The sequence below is a fragment of the Erpetoichthys calabaricus genome, chromosome 5 (assembly GCF_900747795.2).
Source record: "Erpetoichthys calabaricus chromosome 5, fErpCal1.3, whole genome shotgun sequence".
Lineage (NCBI taxonomy): Eukaryota > Metazoa > Chordata > Cladistia > Polypteriformes > Polypteridae > Erpetoichthys > Erpetoichthys calabaricus.
The window spans coordinates 227971658-227990789 of NC_041398.2; the positions used below are offsets into that span (position 1 = coordinate 227971658).

Here is a 19132-nt window from a genome sequence, read left to right on the forward strand (position 1 = left end):
TTCGTGCTTTTTTCCCACTGTGTGCCAATGTTTTTTGTTTGTACCCTAATACACTTTCATATGACACTCAGACGGTGGGCTACGACTTGCCTTTTCACGGCGACTTTGATATGTGATTTCTTTTTTATTTCGGGCACTGTGCGACTTTGTGAATTTGATCTTTCGAGTTTTTCCGACACTCTGTCACTCGATCAACTTTCTTTTGTTGATTATACCACTGTTTAAACCAACAAATAGTACGTTTTTCCTTTGCCTCCACTTGGTATTTGCTGAAATTCTTATATTTTCCCCTGTGCTTTTCCCATTGTCTTTTCACAGAAGGCTATTTATATTGATTTGCATATTCAAAGAGGCGTAATTCTGGGAGGAGTTGGGGCGGGACAGAAGGCGCGTGCACGTGCGTTACTTTCTACGCTGATCGGGATTTATGTAGTGGAAGAACGTGAAATTTTGCATGCGCACAGATTCCTGCATCTGGATTTTTCTGTGCGTACGCACAATCCCGCTTTTGTGCTTACGCCATGTTATAGTGTGAGTTCTACGCACGGCGTTATACATGAGGCCCCAGATCTCAATCCAATAGAGCACCTTTGAGATGTGGTGGAACGGGAGATTAGCATTACGGATGTAGCCAACAAATCTGTAGCAACTGTGTGATGCTATCATGTCAATATGGACCAGAATTCCTGAAGAATGCTTCCAGCACCTTGTTGAATAAATGCCATGAAGAATTATGGCAATTCTGAAGGAAAAAAGCACAGATAGGGGTTTTCCAGGGGTGTGCTGAACTCAAAGGAGTGCTTTTAAAAGCAACACCACTGCTGCATTGTGAGGCAAGCTAAGTGCTACACCACCTGACACCTGCACAGGACAACAAAAGCATTACTGCTATTTAAAATGTGTGCTGTGGTTATGCAATTCATAATAAGCTAGAATCTCTCTCATTTAATAATAATGTATATTCTGTTTTTTGAAACACATATAGTGCACATCTTAAAGAAATAAAACAGTTGCTTTCAAATAACGTTTTATTCAAGCAATAAGAAGCAGCAAAGTACAAAAGCTTCAGACTCCTACTATCACATTAACCCCTTCATGTTTGAAAGTAGAGCTCACAGTGCCAGATGAGTCTGTGGATTAACAGATTTGTTAAGACAAAAGCAGAAATGATGCTGCAATTAGCTTTATGGATTGTTTTATAGTTGTTTCTCTTGACACTATTCATGCACCATTTCCAATCTATTGTTGCCCTTCTTCTATTATAAACACTAAGGTCTGCAAATACAAATCCTTTTTGCAGGCTGATTCTTTGAAGTGACCAGCATCCACACAAAATAAAAATGTGTGGGACCAATTAGTTTGTAAGCATCAAAAAATATTCAAACTAGCCATGGGACTATATGGGATAAATTACTTTGAGGATAGAACAAATGCCAGGCCCATCATGATATTAAATCCAGAGTTAGTGAAATGTTTTACTGCTGTGTGCTGCTGCGCTCATAGCTGTAGTTTAAAAACAGATTTCTGCTTGTCTGTTTAGCTAAGCTTCAAATATCACTTTAAATGGAATAATCACAGGAAACTGAATCTCTGAGGCACAGATGTTTTCATAAATTAGGGTGGGATCCGATTCAAAACATTGTCAATCCAGGTCTGGTACTCGGACACCTTGGTGTAAACATCACAGCGATTGGGATCATCACAATTACCAGGTTTTAAAAAAGACACGACCCCAACAGCTGTGTCCACATTGCCAACTCTACATACCAGTGGACCACCAGAGTCACCCTGCAGTAAAATAAAATCAACAATTATCAGTTAATCTACTCAAGACCTTAAAGTAGAGCTAGCTAGATCTTTTTTTGTAATAACAATTGCCATAAGACAGAAAAACTAACTACATCTGATGTAGTAGATATATAATTACATCTTTCCTCGTTTTTTCAGATTACCCTGCTGTGCCTTGATGAAATGAATGTCTACTGTATTATCTTCCAATATTGCATATTGTATTCTACAGTTGTCTGATCAAAGACATCACCTGAAACTCTGCATGAACACTGCATACATTTCTGATACAATTTAAATTTTTTTCTACACAAAATTTTTCTGTACAAAAAAGTATTGATAAGCTGTACTTGACATAATAAGATGCAGCACCAAACAATCTGGAGAAAATTAAAGTTACAGCAGAGGTGGAAGGTGATTGCCTTTTTTGCGCCTTTACTGTCATATAAACTACCACAGACAGTTTTTCTTGTGGAAAAATTCTTCTAGGCAGAAAGATACAGTATCTCTGTTCTCATGTGGATAGTGAGGCGCCAGACACACTATTAGATTTCTGAAATTAATTTTTTTGTACAATTTCTCTGCACAGTTTGGTTGGATTTAAAGAGTCAAGAACAGCTTTTTAGCATTTTTGAGTCACACACTTACTCGGCAGGTTCCCTTTCTATCATTGCCTCTTGCACAGATCATTTTGTTGGTTAGAATTCTTCTTCCACACTTAGTTCTGTTCAAAATATCTACTTGCACTTCTCTCAGCACGTCACTTGATGCTGAATTATTAGATGTTGTACCCCAACCTGCCACAGAGCAGTGAGTTCCAGGTGCCAAAACAGTTGCACGGCTTGCATACCGGATTAACTGCACATTTGCACTAAATGTCACATCCTGACTCAGCTGTGTGGAAAAATAAAAAACAGGAAACAATTAGACCATTAGTCATGTTGTATAAAGTGGTCCTAATGTTTCAGAGAGATTCAATAAGTTAAAAAAGTAATCTTCACCATTGTTATAACTGAATTATAAAAAGAAAGCACAACACTTAGTAATAAAGAGATAGGAGTAAAATCGATGAACACCAAGAATCCATTCAAGAAAGAAAACAAAGAGGCATAAAACTGAATCTGAATCCGAATCTTATTATGTGATATCATCTACTGTTGAATTCTGCTCTGTACTTGTAATATTTCTATTGCACTATTGCATTGTATTAAGGATTATTTGTGTTCTTTTCTATGTATTGTGTTGTATTGACACCCTTTTTTTTGACACCCACTGCACGCCAAGCCTACCTGGAAAGGGGTCTCTCTTTGAACTGCCTTTCCTAAAGTTTCTTCCATTTTTTCCCTACAAGGGTTTTTTTGGGAGTTTTTCCTTGTCTTCTTAGAGAGTCAAGGCTGGGTGGCAGTCAAGAGGACAGGGCCTGTTAAAGCCCATTTCAGTACTCCTTGTGTGAATTGGGCTGTACAAAAATAAATTGTATTGTAATTATATTGTATTGTAAAACCCTAAGAAACTGAACTAATTACAGGAGAGTATTTAGTCATTGGGTTTGTTGGTTTAGGAAATTCATTTCAATTTCTGTTCTTTAACAAACTTCATTGAGTACACTTGAACAAGTTTCTAGTTACAGTATGTTATACAGGTGCTGGTCATAAAATTAGAATATCATGACAAAGTTGATTTATTTCAGTAATTCCATTCAAAAAGTGAAACTTGTATATTAGATTCATTCATTACACACAGACTGATTTATTTCAAATGTTTATTTCTTTTAATGTTGATGATTATAACTGACAACTAATGAAAGTCCCAAATTCAGTATCTCGGAAAATTAGAATATCAATTAAGACCAATGCAAAAAAAGGATTTTTAGAAATGTTGGCCAACTGAAAGGTATGAACATGAAAAGTATGATCATGTACAGCACTCAATATTGAGTTAGGGCTCCTTTGGCCTGGATTACTGCAGCAATGCGGCGTGGCATGGAGTCGATCAGTCTGTGGCACTGCTCAGGTGTTATGAGAGCCCATGTTGCTCTGATAGTGGCCGTCAGCTCTTCTGAATTGTTGGGTCTGGCGTATTGCATCTTCCTCTTCACAATACCCCATAGATGTTCTATGGGGTTAAGGTCAGGCAAGTTTGCTGGCCAATCAAGAACAGGGATACCATGGTCCTTAAACCAGGTACTGGTAGCTTTGGCATTGTGTGCAGGTGCCAGGTCCTGTTGGAAAATGAAATCTGCATCTCCATAAAGTTCGTCAGCAGCAGGAAGCATGAAGTGCTCTAAAACTTCCTGGTAGACGGCTGTGTTGACCTTGGACCTCAGAAAACACAATGGACCAACACCAGCAGATGACATGGCACCCCAAACCATCACTGACTGTGGAAACTTTACACTGGACCTAACGCAACGTGGATTCTGTGCCTCTCCTCTCTTCCTTCAGACTCTGGGACCTTGATTTCCAAAGGAAATGCAAAATTTTCTTTCATCAGAGAACATAACTTTGGACCACTCAGCAGTAGTCCAAAGGCGAGACGCTTCTGACGCTGTCTCTTGTTCAAGAGTGCCTTGACACAAGGAATGCGACAGCTGAAACCCATGTCTTGCATACGTCTGTGCGTGGTGGTTCTTGAAGCACTGACTCCAGCTGCAGTCCACTCTTTGTGAATCTCCCCCACATTTTTGAATGGGTTTTGTTTCACAATCCTCTCCAGGGTGCGGTTATCCCTATTGCTTGTACACTTTTTTGTACCACATCTTGTCCTTCCCTTCTCCTCTCTATTATTGTGCTTGGACACAGAGCTCTGTGAACAGCCAGCCTCTTTATCAATGACCTTTTGTGTCTTACCCTCCTTGTGCAAGGTGTCAATGGTCGTCTTTTGGACAACTGTCAAGTCAGCAGTCTTCCCCATGATTGTGTAGCCTACAGAACTAGACTGAGAGACCATTTAAAGGCTTTTGCAGGTGTTTGGAGTTAATTAGCTGATTAGAGTGTGGCACCAGGTGTCTTCAATATTGAACCTTTTCACAATATTCTAATTTTCCGAGATACTGAATTTGGGACTTTCATTAGTTGTCAGTTATAATCATCAACATTAAAAGAAATAAACATTTGAAATACATCAGTCTGTGTGTAATGAATGAATCTAATATACAAGTTTCACTTTTTGAATGGAATTACTGAAATAAATCAACTTTGTCATTATATTCTAATTTTATGACCAGCACCTGTATAACATAATGACAAATAATTAAATCATATAGTATAAATTAAAACACACTGAGAAAGATTCAATCAAGCTAGCATAAAATATTTTTAACTTAAGTTAATTAACATTAAAATTAAGGTATGGCACAATAGAAAAAGTGAATCTGCATTTATTGATATCTTAAAATTATATTTAGATATCTTTAAATGTTTTGAAAGTACTTGCATTTAAAGGTATCTGTGAATGTTTTAACAGTATTGTTAAATGATTAAAGATATCTTCAAATCCAATTCATCAAAACATGTTAATTGAATTTGAAGACATCCATAAAAGAATTAGCATTACTTTAAAATATATACATTTTATGATATCTCTAAATAATACTCTAACTTGCCATAATAATGACTGCCAACAAACAGAGATGCAAAAAGCATTTAAATACCAACTACTAGACTAAAGTCATGAGTCAGGATTTAAAAACTGAGACTAAAAGGGCATCTCTCATATAAGCAGGCAGATCATTCCACAGCTTTGGAAACCCTGGAACTAAAACCTCGACCCCTCAGTGTTGATCTAAAAATTCATATTTTTGGATCATCTTGAGATCATAATTAATGCTCTGGAGTGCACATATGGATAATTTAATAGGCATGACCCACTCACAGTAGATCAATTTTGTTAAAATTTAGCAAATTTAACTTTTGTCTAGACAGCTGACCTTTTGTTGAAAATATGTTGAATAAAGCATACTGTACAAATTGGTGAATTTGCAGAACTGCTGTCTTTAAACAGAAAAATTCTGCTTTATTTGTGAATTAGTTTGCTATTTCAAATTTACCTTTGGAGAGGACACTTTAACTGTAGGCCTACCAAATAGTGCAGTGCTGGTCTTTGCTACTGCCACAGCCAATCAAGCACACTTTCTGCATGCACCTCAGTTCCCAGTACCTCCTCCAGCCATCAGCATTTCCACATCAACTACATGACTCAACTCTTAGTTCCAGATTTTCATAGACAAACGCTTATGGTGACCTGTTCTAGTGCACATATGCAACACCAAAATTGAGGGCTGGTACCAATGTGTGAGAAGTACAGATGTGACAAAAATCGTAGTCAGTGTTTTCTCGTTCAGCTTGCATTTCAACTGAAATTTCTACCTAGTTGAACATTACAGTTACAACGATTCTCACCCTCAGCAGCATGATATCATTTTCACGACTTGGGAGAGTGTAATTTGGATTGGGATAAAATTTGTGCTGCACAAGTATTCCTTGATTTGGTCCTGCATCTCTAGAGCGTGAGTGAATCCCAACATATGCTCTGATTATCCTGCAGAAAATTAGAAAAGCAAAATTAAAAATGTACTCTTTTCATTTTTGAACATGATTAATCCAAATTAAAGGTTAAAGGGAACTCTAAGCCATTCCAGCAGCACTGGCAAAAGAGCAGGAAATAACCCCAGTTGGGCACCAGGAATTTTCTTTACATAAGGGAACAAATACCTACTTATACAATATTTATCCCTTTCTAAGTAATTATTATCCAATCATCGGTATTCTCAACTCGCTTACAAGTTAAAGTTAGAAGGCTCAGAACAATACACCAGAATTGCAACAACTTTGTGCTGTAAAACACACATACAGTAACTTTGGTATTAGGAACACATTTCAGCTTATGGGCTTTCCATAAAGAAGACATTGCAGGTCAGAGATCAAAGTGAGGTCCATCACTGATACCAACATACATATTGAGAGTATGACATTATATTGAACAAAGAGATTAATGTGAAAGTTCAATTCCAGCCTGGATTAAGACCTCCAAAAGGCTGCTCAGTCACCCCTAAAGTGACTTAGCTAGTTAACAAAGAGTTGATCATACTTTTATCAGTGTAGCATGTAGACACCAAGTTGTTTAATGTGGTGTGGTATTTCCCAGTATTGCTTTTGGTGCATGGAGGCTCAATGATTTCATCAAGCAGGGGGGTGAGTATGAGATGGTCCCCCTTAGTTATTTCGGGACACGGGGACTCAATCGTTTTATCAAGTGGGGAAGGTGGGGATGGTCCTCCTTGGTCATTTTGGTGTACATCAAGCTGGAAGGGGACTGGTGAAAGGCACCTTGCCATCGTGACCCCCTCAAGGCATGAAACAAGTATTCTAAATGTACGTTTTTAAAAGACATGTCTTTCCTGTCCGTGTTTTGCTGTACTACTCAAAAGGTTTGGTCACAAATTATCCATATCAGAAAGTATTGTAGCTCCATCTGTGTTACCTGACAGTGAAGCCCCATTTCATAAAGCTGGGAAATGGAATTGTGAACATGAAGATGACTCTTTGTCTTTAAGAGCAATGTACATTCTCCAGAGTTTGACATAACCAATGAATCTGAATCATCCACAAACAGTGGTATAAGTGGGAGCGATGTCACGAGTCTGTCATAGTCATACAAGGCAGAGGAGTACATAAGAATTCACTGGAGAAAAGGAGGAAGAATAGCCAGTGAAAGATTGGATGTAAGAAGGAAAGATAACGTGGTCATTGCAGAAAGAGTCAGTCTGTTTCTGCCATTCTGTCATCTTCAGTTGAGCACAGCACGGTCGATAGATTCATTAGCAGTTTGTGTGTACATTTCAGCCATTGTGTGCTGTTTACTTAAAAAAAGACTAAATTTGGAATATTATTTATGTGCCTACAAGTGACACTGCAGCACTGTCCATTTAGACACATTCAGTGGCTTTATGCTAAAAAGTAACCCGTGCAAATGACATGTCTTGGGAACCACAGTGAGACTGTCCCTTTGTACTACCAGACATTGGGTGTGGCAGAAATATCAGAGTAGTGCAAGCGTATTTATTGTAGGTCTCAGGGGTTTGTGTTATAAGTTAGGTATTTCCAAAGTCAAGATAACAAAAATCATTTGAAACTGCATGACATTAGAGTTTTGCTATCAAAACTTTGCACGTTCAGGAAAATATAGAAAACCACAAAGTTTAAGTTTTTTTTACAAGTGCTGCTAAGCAGAAGATGATGTCCTGAGGTCCATTATTTTGTACCTGCATATTAACATTGTACCAGAATTCTTTTGCCTCTCAGGCAGCAATATTTAAAGCACAAAATGACTGAAACATTTGCAAACAATATTCTACAGTATTTATTCAGACAAAGTCTGCTACATTATGCTTCATCTGTTTGAAATTGGGATTACACTCACCAATTCAGGTACAAAGGCACTAAAATTATTTTATTTTTTTAGTGGAATAGTTTGTAAAAAGGTAATTTTCATTTAATTAAACTTGATTGAAAACTTGGATTTTATTAAAAAGCAGGAGGCATAAAAAAGATTCTTCATCTAAGATCGGTTTAGCACCACCATCATCTACCAATCATTTCTGGCTCAGATAACCAAAGAAATCATTAACAATCCCTGTAGCTTTCTTACTACCTGACATCAGTCAGTCTGGGGTTGCTCTTCCAGCCTTTCCTTCACAACAAGACCTCTATCACTGGTTTAATAGAAGGGAGAGATGAGCTGGCTTCCAAGCTGAGATGGATGATGGATCCATTATCAGGCTGGGATTCCACTAAAATGGAAGGACAGAGAGAGACTGCCTTGGGCCAAGTGCTCCTTCATGCAAGAAAGTCGTAGTTTTAGAAGGCAGCCTTATTGGGGTCCACAGGTACACTAGTGTTATAGTAGTACAGATGTGCTTTTTTTGTTGTTGTTTTAGAGTAATTATGTGGTATATTTTTATTAATTTTTATGTTTATTTTCTTCTTCAGGACAACTGCTCCCTACCCCTTACACTGTTCACTCAACAAAGACTGAGGTTGCCTGGAAACTTACAGTCCATCGCAGTGGGCAGCTGTCACAACAACATTCCGACGAATGAGGAACCCTCCACACCTGGAAGTTCCATTTATTCTCAAGACCACCATGTACGGTCTACTATGGGCTGTAGCCTCATTTCCATCCACGATCTTGTATCCAATTGCACATGTGCCTGTGATATTGGATGAGAACATGAAAACAATGGCCAATGAAAGACATTTTGTTTAATGTGAATTATGAAAGATATTTTTATACATTACTGTTTTATTAGATTTTGTTATAATGTACTGTATATATTACAAAGCATTACTAAATCTTACTCAGATCAGACACCCCATGCTTACCCTTCTACAGAACAAAGAAAGAGATTTAATGTAATCAGTCACAGAAGATGAAACATCCAAAAGGTTAGAAGGGGTTCCACAGGATAAAGGACTGCAATATTCTAAAAAGTTTAGAATTTTTTCCCATTATTTGTTTTTCAAACTTTGGTGTCAATTCCAAATGATCTTATCTTAGGTGAGTTAGGGAAAAAAGAAAATGGTGCTAGCACTGCAGTGTAGTTTAGGGTTAGACAAGAAACAAGAAATAAAATGTGGAAAGGAGTAGCATACAATGAAGAGTATGTAAGAGAAATGTTATAACAAAGAGGACAAAAGTGTGTAACAAAATCACATGAAGCTGAGAACATGTGATGATTATGTAGAAATGAAACTGAGTACAATTAAAAAGAATGTGGCCCTAAATGAGAGGAGTTTTAAAGGACCTCATTGGTGGACATAGATTCTTTGAAACACAATTCTCCTTACGTTTGTAGCATAAATATTACTTTGCACATAAAATATCAGAGTTCATGTTAGTTGCTGAGAAAATACTTAAACTTTTGAAAGAAGTTAATAGAAGATGACTATTGATTAACAAAAGAGGAATTTGTGAATGCTGTATCATGTCCCTTCTTCAGGAGCTCAGCATAATAGAAAAAAATTCAGGACTAATGGAAAAGCAATTAGAACATTAGACAATTTAGATGAGAAAAAACAGGCCAGTCAGGTGTCCTCTTAATCTGCTTTTGCTTAAACTGTAAAGGCTCAGCTCTTTTAACCTTTCCTCATAATTCATCCCCTGTATCCCTGAATCAGCCTAGTTGCTCTTCTCTGGGCCTTTTCTAGTGCTGCTATGTCCTTTTCATAGCCCAGAGACCAAAATTGCACACAGTACTCCAGATGAGGTCTACACAGTGCATTATAAAGCTTGAGTATCCTCTAACCTCCTGTGACTTGTACTCCACACATCAGGGCGCTATATAACCTAACATTCTGTTAGCCTTCTTAATGGCTTCTGAACACTGTCGGGCAGTTGATAGTATCGAGTCCACTATGACTCCTAAATCCTTCTCATGAAGTGTATTTTTGATTTTCACACTGGAGCTATTAATATAATATCCTTATGCAGCTGTTTTTTTTACTTTTGCAGTTTCTTTTCAACTCTCTATTAACCCATTGTGGAGTTTTTTACATTTCCTACTAATTCCAAATTTAGTAATGTCCCTGTCTTGCATTATATGTAAAATGCTTTTACTGAAAACCCGTTCCACTGCTCCTCAACTGTCTCCACACTTAAAAGCTTATCCCAGTCTATCCTCTTTAGACTTTGCCACATCTGGTCAAAATTTGCCCTACCAAAGTTAAAATGAACAGTTTCAACCTTAGCATCCACACTCTTCCAAAACACTGAGAATTGTATTATTTTGTGATCATTTGACCCTTTTGTTGCTCAGTCACCTGTACAGCCGCAATTCTATCCTCATTATTACAAAATACTAAATCCAGACAAACCTCACCCTGTGCTGGTGCTTTAACATACTGCGTTAAAAAACAGTCACTGATTACATCTAAAAACTCCTGCTCTTGTGCTCCGCTATTTACAAGATTATCCCTGCTGATATTCAGGTAGTTAAAGTCCCCCAAGACTATAATATCCCCCTGCAAACTTGACTTTTAATATTACCAAAAAGATGTGCATTGAAATTGCTATCTGCATTGGGTGGTCTTTAACAGACTCCTAAAATTAGGCCTCTTTCCCTAATGCTTTCCAGTCCAAGTCACATGTCCTCACTAAGATTGGGCTCATTGTCCAACTGAAGAGGACTTACATTTAAATTCTGTTTGACATAAACAGCAACCCCACCTCACCTTCTATTCTGTCCATCCTTCCAAAAAATGTATATCTCTTTATGTTATACTCATCTCCATCATTGTTATTTAGCCAGGTTTCCGTTATTGCTAAAATATCATAATTATGCCCCTCTACAAACAACACCAATTCCCTTGTTTTATTTTTGATACTTCTAGCATTAAGGCAAGCTATTTTTAATGTGTTGCTCCTTTTACTCTTGTATTTAAACATTGGGTTTGAATTTACATTACTATGCATTTTTATTTTTACAGTATTCTTTGTTCCTTTATATACAGTTCTAAACCTGGTCTGTTCTAAACTGCCTGCCCCATACTCTCATTTAAACAATCTTTGACTAACCTACTCATAGCCTTCCCAACATTTTGGTGCCCCTCTGATTTAAATGTAACCCATTGCAGTAAGAAGTCCCAAAGACCAATAAACCTGTATCCTTCTACTCTACACCAAGATCTGAGCCATACGTTAAGCCTTCTAATCTCCTCAGTCTTACCTGGACTTGCATGTGGCACAGGCAGAACTTCAGAGAAGAGTACCTTGTCAGTTCTGCTCCTCAGCCAGGTGCCTAACTCTTTAAATTTGGATTGCAGAACTGACAGACTACCCTTGTGTATGTCATTTGTTCCAACATGGACAATGACCACTGGATCTACCCCTACTCTGGCCATGGACCTTCTAGGGAGGTCTTCCACCTTTGCACCCAGAAAGCAACACACCGTGCAAGACTCTCTGATTCTGCAGCAAACATGCGTTTAAATCCCCCAATGATTAAATCCCCAATTCTCATTATCTCTCTCATTCTGGGAACTAGTTTTGAGGTGACCCACTGGGGCTCTTCATGCCTGCCTACCACTTTAGATTCTTCAGGGGCACCGTCCAGCTCAGTAAGGACCTGAAAACGGTTTGACACTTCTGATTCTGTGGTTGATGCAAGTGTGCACCCTTTACCTTGTGACAGTTACCCTACTATCTTTACTTGTCTGGTATGGAATTTCCTCCTGTGCCACCTTAGGGGTGCACACTATCTCTCTTTGGGACACCTGGGCCAGGTCCGCCAATTCTCTACTACAACGCAGGCCAGCCAACTCCTCCTCCAGTTCAGCGACCCTGAGCTTTAGGTGCTGGATCAGTTGGCACCTCCTGCAGATGTAACCCTCATAGAAGACTGGCTCCTCCAAGCCATTCTCTAGAAAGTCCGACATTCAACAGGATTTGCACTGCACTGATCTCATTATTAAATTTGAGTTAGGATTACTAAAACTGCCTTTAGTTTTTTACTTTATTAAAATTAAATGAATTAACTTACATGGTTAAACAAAAAAAGCCAAAGAAATTACAGATTAAAGAACTGCTACAGTTATTATACACCTTCTGGCCCCTTAAGCTTCTGTAATTTTCTTCCCCTCAGCTGTCTGCTGAGGTAAACTTTACTTTCTTTGTCTGCTCTCCTAACTTTGCACGCCTCTTATTCCTTACTTAAAAGTTCTCCATTTGCACCATATGTACTCCATCTTATTAATGAACTCTTATGCTGTCACCCACTGTCATGACCACTAAAAACTTTTTAATCTAGAGAAACTTTCCTACTGTCTTGTCTGCTCCTGCCACTTGTGCCTAATTGGCATCTTAATGCTGGTAGCATGGGCGGCACGGTGGCGCAGTGGTAGCGCTGCTGCCTCGCAGTTAGGAGACCCGGGTTCACTTCCCAGGTCCTCCCTGCGTGGAGTTTGCATGTTCTCCCCGTGCCTGCGTGGGTTTCCTCCGGGTGCTCCGGTTTCCTCCCACAGTCCAAAGACATGCAGGTTAGGTGGATTGGCGATTCTAAATTGGCCCTAGTGTGTGCTTGGTGTGTGGGTGTGTTTGTGTGTGTCCTGCGGTGGGTTGGCACCCTGCTCAGGATTGGTTCCTGCCTTGTGCCCTGTGTTGGCTGGGACTGGCTCCAGCAGACCCCTGCATTCGGATTCAGCGGGTTGGAAAATGGATGGATGGATGCTGGCAGCTTGCCTATGTACTACTGCTGAGCCTCTCTCTTTACCACTTTGATGTCAGCCACTGCTTTTCTTTTTTTCCCGACTAAGGAATCGCTGTTGTTTTTACTAATAGCTATTCCTTGCTATGACACCAGTTATTTACTTACACAGAAGCTGGTGTCCACTTCCTGCTGCTTACTGCCCTGCCTTGATGATGCTAGTTTAAATACAAGTAGCAAATACAAGTACAACTAACAAGTCACTCTTCCAAATGTTTCTCCAAACACTCAGCTGCTTTTGCTCCTGTGCAGGAAAAAAAGCAAAACACCCTAGCGACAACCAAAACACTATGTTTTTAGCACCAAAATGTATTTTTTAATTAACTCTGACACCACAGTATACAGGTACAAACACTCTGAGCTGCTTCTCATTCATTTGCAAAGATGACGTCAGTACGTCTGAGTGTCAGTGTAGTGTAACGAAGAATCAGAAACGAATCTTAAAACAGAATCAAATAATGATAAATTAAAAATTATGTAAATACTGCATATGAATCCTCAATAAACATAAATTAAACTGCATCTAACCTTACATTCAAAGTATAATCTCATGTTATAAGAAGAAAGTCACTCAGGGCACAGTGAAAAAAAGTACTGTTGAGATCACCCTGGATATCAATGATTCATCCAATGGAGTTAGCTCACTGCTCTTGAAGAATTTTTGGTCTTATTTTTCTACTCTGTGAGTGCAATATTATCATGTACTAGCTGAGTTACCCAGTGTTACTGCAGGTGAGAAACTGGAAAGGTAGAAAGGGAAACGGTAGTTATAAAATATATATTAGTAAACTTTATTACCCTTTAACTTGATGCATTTCGTATGTAATTGTTAGTATTACAAAAAGCATTATAAACGCATGTATACAATATTCAGAATTATTCCTTGTGGTGCAAAGAATCCCAAATTACAGTTAAAAAAACCTATGGACATAATATGGCTTTGGGCTATGACAAAGGTACCTAGAGAAATGCATTTTTAAAAAAAATAAATATAATAGTTGAGAATGAACCCTAATTTGTTTCAAAAGCATGCTGACCCTTAGAACCTGTGTGGCACTGTTTGTGTTGACAGATCACACTGTATTGCCCCGGGAAAGCAATGCTGAAAGTTACACTTGACAATACAACTACTATTACTATTACTTCTTCTACTGCTGCTATGTGTCAAAAAATCAGACTTTTGCTAGGAAGTATCTGTGTGCCAAATTTCAAGTCTGAAGCTTGAAATACAAAACAGGGCCTCAAGTACAATCAAATTTACACATATATATATAAATATAAATATAAATAAATATAAATATATATATATATATTTAAATAAACCTAAAATTCATGATTTTTTTTTTACCTCACCAATCAAAAGCTTACCAGACAGTGCCAGGCAAACAGCGAAAACCAGGCTATAGTTTGGTCCGGTCATGGCTCTGCTCCGAAGTCCTGCTGAGTTTCTTCTCAGGCTTATTTAACAGACCTTCAGAGCAACCACAAGCCACAGATCAGATGTGAAATGACTCTTTCAAAAGGAAATGCAAAAGTCAAATGTTTCCTTTTTAGGAGTTTAATTTTGCTTTATTGTTATGATTATTAATTTCCAAGCTCTGTACCCGTGGCCCCCAAAGCAACCAGGGAGGACGCCCCCTCGTGTTCTGGAGGAGGCACAAGCCCTCCTCCGGTCCACCTGGGCATCCCGGCCGGGCATGAACCCCAGCCGGGTACCACAGTGCCCCATCACCAGTGAAGACCCGTTGGTCCAAGCGACACACCCCGTGAGGGCGGTTCAACCCCGAAGTGGGTCCTACTATTTGTCCAGGGTCCATTCCGGCACCCTGGAACTCTCTTCTTCGGCGCCCTCTCCGAGGTTTTTGCGCCCCTCTGTTCTGCGCCGCTCGTGCCTTCGTAGCCTCTGCTGGTTGTGGGGCTGCCCCATAGCTAACGAAGTGTCGTCCTGCCAGACGGTTCATCCGATGAGGGTCGGCTACCCACGAAGCAGGTCCTACTGCTCGTCCCGGGTCCAGTCCTGCAACACACAGAAACAAGGGGGCAGAGCCGCTGCCTGGACACCCTTCCCTGGCGTCCCTCCGTGCCATGCACTGGCAGCGCCCCCCTTTGACGAAGACCCCGGAACTTGCCTGTTCGGCACCCCCTCTGTAGGTTCCGTGTCCCTCCAGCTGACGACACTGACAGGACAGCCTGCATTCCTTTTTTCTCCGCTGACTTTGGGGAGTGGCCCTTCTCTAGACGTGCGCACCCAGCTGCACGTCCCTTCCTGTCGGAGGAACCGGCATTCATCCCTCCATCCCTCCTTTCCCTCTTGGACGCCCCGACGGTTTGAGTCTGCACATGACAAACGCATAGCCTCATTTCTGTCTTTGTCCATGCAGAATGATGGGAGACTGCCGCGGGCTCGGGGCGTCGGGCGTAAGGACCCAGGGCACTCATCAGCCCCTGTCCGGTCTGCCCTCTCGCTGTTACTCCCCTCACCTCGCGAACAGCCTGCACCGCCGCATCCACTGTTGGGAGACCCACCAACATGGTTCTGATCACGAATGTCACGGGCACCATCAATGGGATCTCCCCTTTTCTTTACGGGGTCGGTCTCACTCACCTTCCCCGTCGCGTCCCTCCGGCTGAAGACTCCAGCGCCGCGCCGATCCGCCCACTGTCGCAGCGTCATCACGGACACAGCTGCCTTCACCTCCAGCTCCTTCAATCCTCTACGGAGGACGCGCACCACCTGGAATAACGACTCCGCGGGCTGGAGGCATTCCTCCAACTCACGCAGAGCCGTTAGCAAGCACAGATAGTCAGTCGCCGGTTGCCCTACCTTTTCGTCAGGCATATCCGCCAGCTGCTCTCTGAGGGGCCTTCCCACAGGCCCCGTCGGGTCCTTCCTCGGCCCGGGATGGACATTCCTTGGGCCCGCCTCCATCCAATCATCGGCGGACACGCAAGAGACACAACACCCAATCCCGATCCTGTCCCGGGGAGGGACTTCCAGTCCGTGGCCATTTTGGCTCTGTTTCTCTTTCTCCTGGTGCGGCAATGTGCCTTCCTGGAGCCTAGCAGCTGCTGCGGCTTGTCGAGCTGCAGCGACTCCTTTCTCGTAGCACCGTGTACTGCTGCCTTGGCGCCGACAACAGCCTAAGGATTGGCATACCGTTGCCACTGACGCAGACCCAGGCAGTCCCTGCCTGCAACACAAAAAGTAAGTTTTCCCCTGCGGGGCCGATCACCATTGGGCAGGGCACTCACCTCCCAGGTCTCATCTCTCTGTGGCGCCGTCCTCGCCGTGCTGCCGTTCCGGACGTCCTCAGTGACAGTGTGCCTGCTGGAGTTCGCTGTACTCCGGCAATGTCCTTGATCGTTTCCCCGCACCAGGGGAATATGGCCGTTTAGCGGACCGGTGGCGGGCCATGAGGTGAATCGCTCTCGCGGGGTTGTACTATCGCCGCTCCCGCGGTGCGTGTGTGGGCCAACCTGCTGCTCCGGACTGCCCACAAAATTATTTTTTTGGGGTCCCTGCCTTGTAGCAGGCAGAGAGTCCCATCTGGGATGCCATTGCGGGGAACAGCCCGGACACAGACAGGTAGACACGATGGTTTCACCCAACACATGTTCATTATACATAATTATTTACAACGGTGAGCACAAACCCAGTGCCGCAGCACCAATCACTCCTCAAGTCCTTGGCCACAACACAATGCCTTCTCACAGTCTCTGGTCCGCCTCCACTCCTCTCCACCAAGCTTTGTCCACTTCCACCCGACTCTTGCCCCTGACTGGAGGGAGGCGGCCCCTTTTATACACCCCGGATGGACTCCAGGTGGATCCCAATGAGCTTCTGTGGCCACACCCCTGTGTGGCGGAAGCTCTGACGGTGTATCCGGAAGTCCTCCGGGTGTCCCCAATCCTCTTCCCCCCAGCACTTCCGGGTGTGGCAGAAGTGCTGAGGTCCAGGGCTCCCAAGGTATTGGGGCGCCCCCTGGCGGTGACCACGGGCCCCTACAGGGTTGAGCTTCCAAGCTCTGTACCCGTGGCCCCCAAAGCAACCAGGGAGGACGCCACCTCGTGTTCTGGAGGAGGCACAAGCCCTCCTCCGGTCCTCCTGGGCATTCCGGCCAGGCAAAACCCCAGCCGGGTACCACAAGTGTAACGAAGAATCAGAAACGAATCTTAAAACAGAATCAAATAATGATAAATTAAAAATGATGTAAATACTGCATATGAATCCTCAATAAACATAAATTAAACTGCATCTAACCTCACATTCAAAGTATAATCTCATGTTATAAGAAGAAAGTCACTCAGGGCACAGTGAAAAAAGTACTGTTGAGATCACCCTGGATATCAATGATTCCTCCAAAGGAGTTAGCTCACTGCTCTTGAAGAATTTTTGGTCTTATTTTTCTACTCTGCGAGTGCAATATTATCATGTACTAGTTGAGTTACCCAGTGTTACTGTTTCCCTTTCTATCTTTCCAGTTTCTCACCTGCAGTAATTATAAAATATATATTAGTAAACTTTATTACCCTTTAACTTGATGCATTTCGTATGTAATTGTTAGTATTACAAAAAGCATTATAAACGCATGTATACAATATTCAAAATTATTCCTTGTGGTGCAAAGAATCCCAAATTACAATAAAAAAAACTATGGACATAATATGGCTTCGGCCTATGACAAAGGTACCTAGAGAAATGCATTTTTTTAAAAAATAAATATAATAGTTGAGAATGAACCTTAATTTGTTTCAAAAGCATGCTGACCCTTAGAACCTGTGTGGCACTGTTTGTGTTGACAGATCACACTGTATTGCCCCGGGAGAGCAATGCTGAAAGTTACACTTGACAATACCACTACTATTACTATTATCTCTTCTACTGCTGCTATGTGTCAAAAAATCAGACTTTTGCTAGGAAGTATCTGTGTGCCAAATTTCAAGTCTGAAACTTGAAATACAAAACAGGGCCTCAAGTACAATCAAATTTACACATATATATATATATATTGTGAAGGACAGCCAGGTCCCATGCCCGGCAGGGACACCCCTACTGCACTTTTTCCGGGGGTGCTACCATGGACAGCTCAATACCTCCTCCGGGACGCTTGGTGGCAGCCTCCCTGGCAGACGATGATTCCCCAACCTGGTGCATGGCTCTATGGGAGATGGAGTCCTCCACAGCCTGGTTGGGGGCTTGGATGGCCGCCAGGGGGAGCTGCATGGAGTCTGCAGCCCGGCTGGTCAAATCTTCAGCCCCACCCGGAAGTGCAATTAGGGCCAGGTGATCAAGCACCTGGAATGCTTCCTGGTGGGGTATAAAAAAGGCCAGCCACCACCACTCAGGAGAGCCAGAGTCGGGAGGAGGAGGACTAAGCCTGAGGAGGAGTGGTGGAGCCAGAAGCAATATTGTCATTATTGTGAGTGTTTTGGGACTGTGGTGGGCCTGTGGGACACGAGGAAGGCGTGCCCCATGGCTGAAGAAAAATAAAAAAGTGTGTTTATTTAAGTACGTGCCTCTGCCTCAGTCTGTGCCGGGTCGGGAGCTATATAGCGCCTTTCACAATATATATTTGAATAAACCTATAATTCATGATTTTTTTTTTTACCTCACCAATCAAAAGCTTACCAGACAGTGCCAGGCAAACAGCGAAAACCAGGCTATAGTTTGGTCCGGTCATGGCTCTGCTCCGGAGTCCTGCTGAGTTTCTTCTCAGGCTTATTTAGCAGACCTTCAGAGCAACCACAAGCCATAGATCAGATGTGAAATTACTCTTTCAAAAGGAAATGCAAAAGTCAAAGGTTTCCTTTTTAGGAGTTTAATTTTGCTTTATTGTTATGATTATTCATTTTAAGGACTAAATTATATTGAGCGGATTAAATATGAGCAACACTTTTAGAACTACATTTTGACCAATTCTGATCAGATATTAATAGTAAGAATAACAATACATTTATGTACATTGCACCTAAACTGAATGCAACTCAATGTACTTTATACAACAATTACAGTACTGTATATTCCAAATGATAAAGTAGAAAAAGAAAAGTATTTAAAATGAAATAATCACTCAGTGATACTAA

The 19132-nt window shown here is 41.5% G+C and overlaps 1 protein-coding gene across 2 annotated transcripts; it reads right to left on the minus strand.

The window, feature by feature from the left end:
• Positions 1–1010: 1010 nt before the first annotated feature.
• Positions 1011–18744, minus strand: LOC114652713 (mast cell protease 1A-like). Of its 2 annotated transcripts, none has more exons than XM_051928183.1 (5): positions 18678–18744; positions 8842–8998; positions 6189–6327; positions 2437–2682; positions 1011–1788 (listed from the first exon to the last, which is right to left on the minus strand). In XM_051928183.1, the coding sequence occupies exons 1-5, from the start codon at positions 18727–18729 to the stop codon at positions 1615–1617; spliced, it is 768 nt and encodes a 255-aa protein (XP_051784143.1). In that variant the 5' UTR covers positions 18730–18744; the 3' UTR covers positions 1011–1614. The 2 variants fall into 2 exon arrangements, with proteins under 2 accessions (XP_051784143.1, XP_051784144.1); XM_051928184.1 differs by lacking the exon at positions 18678–18744 and adding an exon at positions 14417–14472.
• Between the last annotated feature and the right edge of the window lie 388 nt (positions 18745–19132).

What these genes read in the sequence shown, in the direction of transcription:
- LOC114652713 (XM_051928183.1), bottom strand. Translation starts at nt 18,729, where the DNA reads ATGACCGGACCAAACTATAGCCTGGTTTTCGCTGTTTGCCTGGCACTG. An exon ending in TGTTTGCCTGGCACTGTCTG is followed by an intron (nt 8,999 to 18,677) that starts GTAAGCTTTTGA and finishes CCAATATCACAG; the next exon opens with GCACATGTGCAATTGGATAC. An exon ending in GCTGCCCACTGCGATGGACT is followed by an intron (nt 6,328 to 8,841) that starts GTAAGTTTCCAG and finishes AATTTTCTGCAG; the next exon opens with GATAATCAGAGCATATGTTG.